General features: G+C 43.1%; 1 protein-coding gene across 6 annotated transcripts in view; it reads left to right on the forward strand.

Annotated features, from left to right (window-relative positions):
* The first annotated feature begins 6,370 nt into the window (after positions 1-6,370).
* The window catches only part of BCAS3 (breast carcinoma amplified sequence 3), a 591,772-nt gene continuing 587,104 nt past the window's right edge, over positions 6,371-11,038 (forward strand). For all 6 annotated transcript variants that reach the window (XM_010861584.1, XM_010861585.1, XM_010861586.1 and 3 more), the window contains exons 1-2: positions 6,371-6,808; positions 8,205-8,292. In XM_010861584.1, the coding sequence (XP_010859886.1) occupies positions 8,222-8,292 (71 nt within the window). In that variant the 5' untranslated portion in view covers positions 6,371-6,808; positions 8,205-8,221. The remainder of the gene's footprint in view (positions 6,809-8,204; positions 8,293-11,038) is intronic.

The following is an 11,038-nucleotide window of genomic DNA, read 5'->3' on the forward strand; positions in this document are numbered from 1 at the left end:
GCGTGGGCTTCCGTAGTTGCGGCACACGACTTAACTGCTCTGTGGAATTTTCCCAGACCAGGGATCGAACCCATGTCCTCTTCATTGGCAGGCAGATTCTTAACCACTGGAACACCAGGGAAGTCCAAAATGTAACTTTTTTAATAGACATTTTTAAAGAGCAGTTTCAGGTTCGCAGCAAAATTAGAGCGGGAAGGTAGAGATTTCCCACATAAGTCCCCTGTTGTTCAGTCGCTCAGTCATGTCCGACTCTTTGTGACCCCGTGGACTGCAGCACACCAGGCTTTCCTGACCTTCACCAGCTCCCGGAGCTTGCTCAAACTCATGTCCATTGAGTCGGTAATGCCATCCAATCATCTCATCCTCTGTCGCCCCCTTCTCCTCCTGCCTTCAATCTTTTCCAACATCAGGGTCTTTTCAAATGAGTCAGCTCTTCACATCAGGTGGCCAAAGTACTGGAGCTTCAGTTTCAGCATCAGTCCTTCCAATGAATATTCAGGACTGATTTCCTTTAGGATTGACTGGTTGGATCTTCTTGCTATCCAAGATACTCTCAAGAGTCTTCTCCAATACCACAGTTCAAAAGCATCAATTCTTTGATGCTCAGCTTTCTTTAGGACCGACTCTCACATCCATACATGACTACTGGAAAAACCATAGCTTTCACTGTACGACCTTTGTTGGCAAAGTAATGTCTCTGCTTTTTAATAAGTCCTCCACATACAAATTCTGTTCTCAGGGCGTGTTTGTAGGTCCAGTTTGTTCATAACAACTCAATTAACACAGCTGGCTATACAGTACTGTACTGTAGTATGTTTATAATGCTTTTCACAAAAATAATGCATATAAAACAAACACAAAAAATAAAGACAACATTTTTAAAGTTACAGTACAGTACCTTGAAAAGCACAGTAGTACCAGCTACATCCCTGCTGCTTTCACACTTGTTTCCAGACCTGCTGGGTGTGAAATAAAGATACTGTATTACTGTATTCTATACAATACTGTGCAGTAAAGTACACAAAAGCACAACCACTTGTAGAGGACGCACGCTCATGACAATGTACACCTGATGCATGAACTAACCTACCTTATTAGACATACAAATGCACGTTTGCATCTCTGAACGTTCACAACTTGCGGGTTTGTATGTAGGTGATTTACACTGTACGTCCTGCCTTAACACATGTACAATCACCCTTGCTATCAAAATGCCCAACCAGAGAGAGAAGACTGATGAGCATGATTTTTTTTTAACCTCTGTGTTTTTCCTTTTTTTTTTTGGCCCCTGCTCCAGGCTTACAAGATCCTAGCTCCCCTGCCAGGGACTGAACCCGAGCCCTTGGCAGCGAAATCGTGGAGTCCTAACCACTGGACTGCCAGGGAATTCCTCCTTTGTTTTTCCTTATACTTGACTGACAATTAAATATTAATGTTCACCATAGTTCTATGTGAAATCAGATTATTTCACCACTGCTTAAATCACATAAGTATTGTCCAAGTGTTTCTGTGGCCAAAACAAGTGAGGCAATGGCTCATTTGAGGCTAAAAAAAGAATTCTAATCCTATCAGACAAAAATAGAGGAGAAAATATTAACTGATCCTGATGTTTGGTTTGCTTATGGATAGTTCCTTGACAAATCTCAAACTTTTGATTCTGGACTGCAGGGCCACGGGATTTTAGTAATCAGTGATTTATTACAATGGGCCATTATAGCAACTGGAAGAAAACAGGACTCTAGCTTGAAGTTACTTTTACACTGAAAATGAGTTTCCCAGCTGGGATTGCTCAATCCAAAGAAGAGACTATTGAAAAGTTTCTCCATGACCCAGTAACCTGAAATGACTCATGAACTAACAATATGTACTAAGCCTTCCACAAGTCATGTTCATTCAAAAAATGATTACCACAGGACTTACCTGATGATTGGGTTGGTTGTGAGTCCGCTTGTTAACGTAGGGGACAGGGCTCAATCCCTGGTTTGGGAATCTTCCACATGTTGTGGGGCAACAAAGCCCATGCGCCACAACTACTGAGCCTGTGTTCTAGAGCCCGAGAGTTGCGACTACTGAAGCCCGAGTGCTTTCGAGTCTGAGCTCCATAACAAGAGAAGCCTGCGTGCCGCAACTAGGGAGCAGGCCCCATTTGCTGCAGCTAGAGAAGGTCCAAGCACAGCGGTGAAGACCCAGCATGGCCAAAAAGTTAAAACATGATCACCACAAATTCTGCTTTCTATTTGAGGCCCATGAGTGAATCGCACACCATCTCTGTGGAGAAAAAAAAATGGAGTAATTAGAAATAGCTGCTTTTTTGTTGTTGTTTTCTCGGTTTACTGCAGCACTTTTATCTGGCAATGACGCATTGCTGGGGCCTAATGTTCTCACATGACAGTGGAAAACCGAGTCTGTTGTCGTCAAAGAATTGAAAATTGCACACCCAAGCCTTACATAAAAGGATGAATAAATATACAGATGTGAATGCAAACTGTTTTCCAGTTCAAAGCAGATAACAAGCCACTGTGTTCTGGCAGGAAAGCTTCGATAAGAAAGGGAAGTAGGTCCTAAGGCTTGGAACTTTCTAATCCTGTAAGACGGACAGGAACTAGTTAATTTGTACACATTTCTAACTGGTTCTGAGAATTTTATTTTTGTAAAAAATATTTATTTATTCGGCTGTGTTGGGTCTCAGTTGCAGCACACGGGGTCCTCACTCCATCATGCAGTGCACAGGGTCTCTAGTTGTGGTCAGTTGCAGCACACGGGGTCCTCACTCCATCATGCAGTGCACAGGGTCTCTAGTTGTGGTCAGTTGCAGCACACGGGGTCCTCACTCCATCATGCAGTGCACAGGGTCTCTAGTTGTGGTCAGTTGCAGCACACGGGGTCCTCACTCCATCATGCAGTGCACAGGGTCTCTAGTTGTGGTCAGTTGCAGCACACGGGGTCCTCACTCCATCATGCAGTGCACAGGGTCTCTAGTTGTGGTCAGTTGCAGCACACGGGGTCCTCACTCCATCATGCAGTGCACAGGGTCTCTAGTTGTGGTCAGTTGCAGCACACGGGGTCCTCACTCCATCATGCAGTGCACAGGGTCTCTAGTTGTGGTTTGCAGACTTAGCTGCCCTGCAGCATGTGGGGGTCTTAGTTCCCCAAACAGGGATCTAACCCACGCCCCCTGCATTGCAATGAGGATTCTTAACCACTTCACCACCAAGGAAGTCCCAAGAATTTAAAATTTATTTACACCTCATAAAAATCCCATGAGGCTGATGCTTGCTTAGGCAACACACACACTCCAAGTGGGAGAAGGCAATGGCAACCCACTCTAGTACTCTTGCCTGGAAAATCCCGTGGACAGAGGAGCCTGGTAGGCTGCTGTCTATGGGGTCGCATAGAGTCGGACACGACTGAGCGACTTCACTTTCATTTTTCACTTTCATGCATTGGAGAAGGAAATGGCAACCCACTCCAGTGTTCTTGCCTGGAGAATCCCAGGGACGGGGGAGCCTGGTGGGCTGCTGTCTCTGGGGTTGCACAGAGTCGGACGTGACTGAAGTGCCTTAGCAGCAGTACACTCCAAGTGGAATGATACAGAGGAGTTTAGCATAGCCCCTGCACAAGGATGACATGCAAATTAATGAAGCATTCCATATTTTTCAGTTATTGAATGTGTGTTTTTGTGTATTCGATGTCTTTGCAAAGATGAAGTAGTATAAAACATGATGTAAAATTGTACCAATTGATACGGAAATAAACAGTACCAGCATTAAACTTTTCAAAGTTTTAAAACTTAAAAAAAATATACTGGGAATTCCCTGGCAATCCAGTGGTTGGGACTCCTTGCTTCCACTGCAGGAGCACAGGTTCAATCCCTGGTCTAGGAACTAAGATCCCACACGCCAAAACAAAACAAAACAAAACAAAACACCCAATAAAATAAACAACATACAAAACACACCTCCTACCAAACCATCACATTACTAAAAAAAATCTTAGGAGGAGCATAATACTCTTTTTACAGTTTACAAAGGAAGAAACCAAGTCACAGAAATTCTCCTTCACTAAAAAATGTATGACTTCAAGAGGGTTCATCAGATCCATAAAATGGCATTCCTCAGTTCCTCAAGCCCAAAACACAGGCAGGATCTTTGATTCTCCTTTTCCCTTCTCTTATACATCCAACCCATTATCAAGTTCTTTCAATTCTGTCTTCCAAAATACTCTGAAATTGATTACTTTTCACTCTACTGCTTCATCTCTAGCCCCAGGTCTAGATAGCTCTCCCATGCCTCCTTACTTGACCCATCCTTCCACTCTTGGCCCCTCCCTAAAGACAGTTTATTGTCTGTTTAGTAGGTATAATGGTCTTTTAGACATGTAAATGTGATCGTGACACTTCCTAGCTGGAAGTCTTCCAATAGATTCCCACCCTAGGATAAAACTAAAACTCGTTATAATTCTATACACTATACTGGATTTGGCCACTGCTTACCTTTCCTAACTAGTTTGCTATCATTTTCTACTTAATCTACTTTGGGGTTTTTTGAACACATTTATTTAGCTATGCTAGATCTTAATTGTGGCACTCGAACTCTTAGTTGCAGCCATGTGAACTCTTCGTTGTGGTGTGTGAGATCCAGCTCTCTGACCAGGGGTTAAACCGGGCGCTCCTGCATTGTGAGCACAGTCTTAGCCACTGGACCACCAGAGAAGTCCCAATCCACTCTGTTTAGTCATATTATTTTTCCCATTCAACATTCATTGCTTTCTTAAGGCCTTTGTACCTGTTGTTTGTTTTGTCTAAACTGCTTTTCACTCAGAGCTGCTGAAAACCTGCTTCACGGAAATCTTGGTTCAAATGCCATCTCCTTAGAGGCCTTCCTTTACCACATTACCTAAAATAAGCTGTCTCTTATCTCTATTTATCTGGCTTATTTTTTTCCCCATAGCATTTTACACTATTTGAAGTTCCCTCTTTGTCTGTTTATTTCTGTCTTCCTATCAGAGTGCAAATTCTTTGGTTGAAGAAAGACACATTGGTTGACTTATTTATTGCTGTATCTCCAGAGTCTAGAACATGACTGACACTTAGTAGGTGTTCAGATATTTATTGATTGAATGAGTTTGTGTTTATCATATTTGTCTCCTTGTTTCTTCCATAACTGAAGAGGAATAGTGAAAGAGTTACGGAGTTTAAAAATGCATATACAACAGTTAGACTGAAACGCTTTGTACAAATACTAGTTACTCTACTTGTGATTGTTACCTTTGGTCTCCTCTGGATTTCGTCTTTATTCTTTTTTGTGGGTCAGAGACAACATGAGAATAATAATGATTTAATTAACTACCTCTGAATTTTGAACTATCTGTTGTATTCAGGCCTGTTAGGTGTTAAGGGAAATTCAACAATATGAAAGCCTTAAGTCTACTCATGCCTAGGTGGAGTTTAACTTTCTGTGGGAGAAAATAAGACATACCTTAGGGAAATAACCGAAAAAAAAAACAAACAAAAACATTTTCAGAGACAACAAGTAAGCCAGGGATAGTAAAAGATCAAAAAGAATTCAAAATATTGGGAAAGATTCCTTCCGTATAGGGTTTCATGTAGGAAGCAAATCATAAAAGACTGATGGTGCTGGGCATTTGTGTAGTGAAGAAGATAAATTTCCTCAAAATCTTTCATTAGCCTAATGTTCAAACATTGGGCTGATAAATATCACTTTGGGTGTCCTTTTTTACTGGCACTAATTGAGCGTCATAATCAAATGGGTGGCTTCTTGGCTATATCTATATTTATCTCTCCAGCACCTGATTAACTGCATATTTCCGGTGAGACAGTTTAGCGACTAAACTTTTTCCTTCTCACGGTGCTAAAACCTTTTTAAAATTTTTACTGAGGTTATCAACACCTCTGTTACAAACCCCATGGCTATTAATGATCCATAGTCTCAGGGGACTGTCAGAGGTATTAAATTTGACAGTGCTTATGAAGTGCTTAGGTCTTAAACATAACAATAAATGTTATTATTATAAAAAAAGATGTCACTGACGGAATGACACCAGGGAGATCTCCATCTGTTCCTTACGGGAAATGTAAACAAGTGAGGAAGGAGTCAGGCGTGGTCCACCACCTAGGTCAAACAGACAACATGACAGCCGCACCCTTCATTCAGATCACCACCCCGGCTCGGGAGCCCACCGGGGGAAAACCAGCCTCAGCTCCCGGAAGGTAAACACATCGAAAAAGGCGGGGCAGAAGGCGGGTTCGGAATGGCTGAGTGGCCAGCGAAAAGTGATTGGCAGCTGCCATGTCCACGTGCTTTGAGCTTCGAACCAGCTGTCGCGAGAATTCGATGTAAACACACCCGTCCCGGTGTCGAGTCTGACTGCTAGCCTGCGACGCCCGAGTAAGGGGTACGGGCTTCTGCAGCAGGACGCTTTGTGACTGGGCCACGAAGGCGCTGGGCACAGAGGAAAACAGACGTGTTTGTAATTCCCCGCCACCCGCCTGCGTTCGCAACCGAACCTGACACCTCGGCTTCACTCGAACTCTACATACTGTTTTGTTTTCCCTCGAGCCCCAGCGGATTGGGTCAATTCAGGAGGCGGGCCCGCCTCTTTCCTACTTGCTGGTTGGCGAAGCTGACCCCTGAGGGCGGTGCCCGGCTGCGGCCGGTGTGCTTCTGGGATTGGCTGGAGAGGTAGTTCCGCTGAGGCGTGGTAGGAAGTGGTAACCGTCAATCACGAGGGGGAGACTCCAAACACTGAGCCTTGAGCTGGAGCGCAGCGTTTACCGGCGGGGCGGCCGGTGAGAGGGCTGACGGTGCGGTGTGGCTCGGGGGAGGCTGGGCAAGGACCAGGGACGGGCAGCGTTGAGGCCAGGGGGTTTGACTGGCGGGGATTCGGCGAGGAGGGGCTGTGGAGGTCGGAGGGGGAGGGGAGGCAGGGCCAGGGGCCAGAGGGCGGCCGGGGGCAGCGGCGGCTCGGTGTTGGAGGTTAAGTGGGTAGCGCCGTGCTGATGTCTTCCAGGAGAGTGGGGCCTGAGGGGCTGGCGAGGGTCGTTCTCGGGAGACAGGGTCCTTAAGGACAGTTTCTTGGGAGGCTGTGTTTCGAAAAATAAAGGGTGGAATGGAAATGAGAGGGCTGAGAGGCTCGAGGTGAAGGTCCCTTCTGAGGAAGGGGTCCCTGGGCTAGCTGGGGCATAGGGTCTTTTGCTTGTAGCAGATGGGAATCGTCTGTGGGCGAGATTTCCATTAAGGTGATAGAATGCCCCTTGCTTAAAAGAGGTGGCTTTAGGTGCTTTCAAGCAAGATTAGCTCCAGGCTATGTGCTGTCTCCTAAGATCTTTCACATTGCTGTCTCTTTTAACCTTAACCAAGTGTGTTCCATGCTTTTAAAACCTCCCAAGTGATTCAGATGCTTGTTAGACATTCAAGAATCAGGATGCAGTGATGGGACTGGAAAGGATAAAGGGCTTCTAATGTCATATAAGTTTTTATTACTTACTTAGACTCTGGTGATTAGGTTACAGTAGCAAAGGGGTTAACATATGATTTTGAAAATCTTGTTGAATTGTGACCATGCAGTCTCTTTTTAAATATATAATTGACATAAAGTATTAGATTAGTTTCAGGTGTACCCATAATGATTGGTATTTGTATATATTGTGAAATGATCACGATAAGACTAGAAAACACCCATTAGGATACATATGTAGTCTTACTCATAGATTACCAAAGATCTTAGTTGGAAGGTGTTACCTCACTGCTCCATTTGGTCTTAAAATACTGTACCTTGTATATTTTTTATTATTCAACATTAGAGTTCAATAAATTCTCTAATTTTGGCTCACAGAGGTAGCACATTTGTTTTTATAAAGTGATCCTCTGCTAGACTTTCCATCCCTTCCTAGTTTATGTTAACGGGAGCTTAGCGGGTCCTACAAGAGTCTTAACTAGTTTTGTGGTTCTGAGGCTTGGTCCAAATAAGAAGACCTCACAGTAGTTTGAAAAGTACTTTTGTCTATTTCTTCCTATTCTGCCCTCTGCCCTTTTGGGTATAAGAGAAATTGCTGGGAAATTTTCCTATATTTTATATATTTTTTGACAATGGATCTCTAGCGAGCAATCATATATCTTTCTTGTTATCCTGAGCAGTAATGACCCTTTTATTTTTTTTTTTTTGTCTGTTCATTCTGGAAACAGGTTTTCTGAATGAAGAAATGGCTACAGACTCCCCCAGAAGACCCAGTCGTTGTACTGGTGGAGTTGTGGTTCGCCCTCAGGCCGTCACGTAAGCAAATTTCAGATGAACCTGATAGGTGAAAGAAAGATTACTCAGAATAGTAACTAACAATCAGCTTTCTTTCCTGAGCAGTGCTTACTTTTGAAAATCTGTTTAACTTGGCTTTACAGGATGACAGATATTATTGATTGCCAAAGCCAAATAAAAGCAATAATTGGAGGGTCAAGTTGATGTGTTTAGCACATTTATAGAGTACATGAAAAACACATGAGTACTGTTTTTTCAGACCTCAGTTTTAACGATTAGTGGGTCATTAAGTCAGTTTAGTCGATCAGGACCATTTAAAAAATAGAATATAATAGAAAATATAATTGGAGGTTAGTATTGTGTTCTGACAAGCACGTAGATGTATTCATTCATATGTATGTGTATGTTTACTATGTGTGTGTGGATGTGCTCAGTTGTGTCCAACTCTTTGTGATCTGGTGGACTGTAACCCACCTGGCTCCTCTGTCCATGGGATTTTCCTGGCAAGAATACTATATTGTGATGTAAAATATATCACTCTAGGTCTCAGTCAGAAAGTTTCAAAGTCAGTGTCAGAATACATTTCTATATTTTAAGCATTTTTTGACAAAGCATATCTATACTTTCTAGGAGCTTATAATCTAATGTAGTTTAAGATGTGTAGACTTGTAAGCACTATAATGAATAAAAAAAGATGCCAGCAAAACAGCATGAGAATTTAGAGGGAATATTTTAGGGAAAGTATTTAGTTGGAGTACTTCAGATCTGAAAAGGTTTCATTAAGAAGCTAACATTTATAGCGTACTTTAAAAGTAGAATATAATTTGGGCAGTTAGAATCAAGGGCTCATTTTCAGCAAAGGGGATGGAGTGAGCAGATGTGGGAAAGGGAAGCTGTTTTCATAAATGAAATCTTAGGGAACTTGACCTATTTAAAGGAGGTTGGAGTGGACAGTCAAGACCCTTGAATAGCTGGCTAAGGAGATGAAATTTGTTTTCTGTCTTTCAAAAATGTCGTAAGGGAATTGTAGCATTTTGGATTATTTCCCGTGGACAGTTTAGCATGTTACATAAAGATTCCCTTCGTAGATTAACAGAAATATATACATACTATGATAATTTACCATTAAACTCCCCTTATTTTCCTCTTGTGTTTCCCAGGGCTGTATATTCCTTCACTAACTAAGGACCATGGCGATAGGTTAAGCATATTATTAGCTATGAGTTAGGTACTGTTTCAGTCTTCGTTTTACAGGTGAGGAAACCAAAGCAGAGAGATACCAGTTTTCCTTGATAACAGCCAAGAAAGGAAACCTGGATCAAACCCAGGCAGTTTGTGTCCAGAGTCTGTGCGCTTTATGCACTGTTGTATGCTGCCTCACCATATGGTATTCCACATATATTGCTTTCGTTATGCAACATGTAATTTTAGTGTTTTTTTGAAGTTCTTTAATTTATTCAGTGTTCTCTTAACAACTAATGCTTGAGCATCTATTCTGTGCCTAAATATTGACTTATGGATTCTGGAGATAAAAGGTAAATATGAGAGAGGGATTCCTTTCTGTAATAAGAGTTTACATTCCAGTGGGGGACACAGTCCATAAAGTAATCACAGGCTGTGATCAGTGCCCAGTGTGCTCTGATGAAGAGTGACATCGGAGGGTGTGATTTAAGGCTGTCAGGGAGGACCTCTCTGAGGAGGTAACTCTAAGGCTGGAGATCTGAAAGGGAAAAGTTTGAGAAGGAATCCATGGAGAACAAAAGCTGATGTAAAGGTCTTGATTCAAAGAAGAGCTTGGTGTGGTCTAGGAATTGAAGTTGCATGTGACTGAAGCAGGCTAAGGAGAGGGGGAGAAAAATGAGGTTGGAGAGGAAGGCCTAATCAGTTTTTATAGGTATCTAAGGCCCAGGGACGGGGGAGCCTGATGGGCTGCCGTCTGTGGGGTCGCATAGAGTCGGACATGACTGAAGCGACTTAGCAGCAGCAGCAGCAAGGCATATTGCCTTTTTAAAAAATAGGATTTAGAATAACTCACATTGTTTCCTCTAAATGTGATTTTTCACATTTCTCTAAAATGAAGTTGATTTGGTGTTTTGAATAATTTTTTTTCTCCATTTGCTGATACCCATATATTTCACGTTTGAAATATCTTCAGGATCCTTAATACTGGCTTCCATGTGGTTTAGTGGTAAAGAATCTGCCTGCCAATATAGGAGACACAGGAGATGTGGGTTCAATCCCTGGGTTGGGAAGATCCCCTAGAGGAGGGAATGCCACTAAAGTATCCTTGCCTGCAGAAATCCTATGAACAGAGGAGCCTGGTGGCTACAGTCCATGGGGTTGCAAAGAGTTGGACACGACAGTGCACACGTGCACACACATGCAGTATCCTTAATAGTTCTTCACTTTTATGCATTTTGATATTTTCCCATGTCTTACCTATGTCAAGAGTTCTGTGAGGATTTCTTAATAACTCCTAATGCCTGCTGCTGCTGCTAAGTCACTTCAGTTGTGTCCGACTCTGTGCAGCCCCATAGACGGCAGCCCACCAGGCTCCCCTGCCCCTGGGATTCTCCAGGCAAGAACACTGGAGTGGGTTGCCATTTCCTTCTCCAATGCATGAAAGTGAAAAGTGAAGGTGAAGTCGCTCAGTCGTGTCCGACCCTCAGTGACCCCATGGACTGCAGCCTTCCAGGTTTCTCCATCCATGGGATTTTCCAGGCAAGAGTACTGGAGTGGGGTGCCATTGCCTTCTCCGCCTAATGCC

The sequence above is a fragment of the Bison bison genome, unplaced genomic scaffold, assembly GCF_000754665.1.
Source record: "Bison bison bison isolate TAMUID 2011002044 unplaced genomic scaffold, Bison_UMD1.0 scf7180017864472, whole genome shotgun sequence".
NCBI lineage: Eukaryota > Metazoa > Chordata > Mammalia > Artiodactyla > Bovidae > Bison > Bison bison.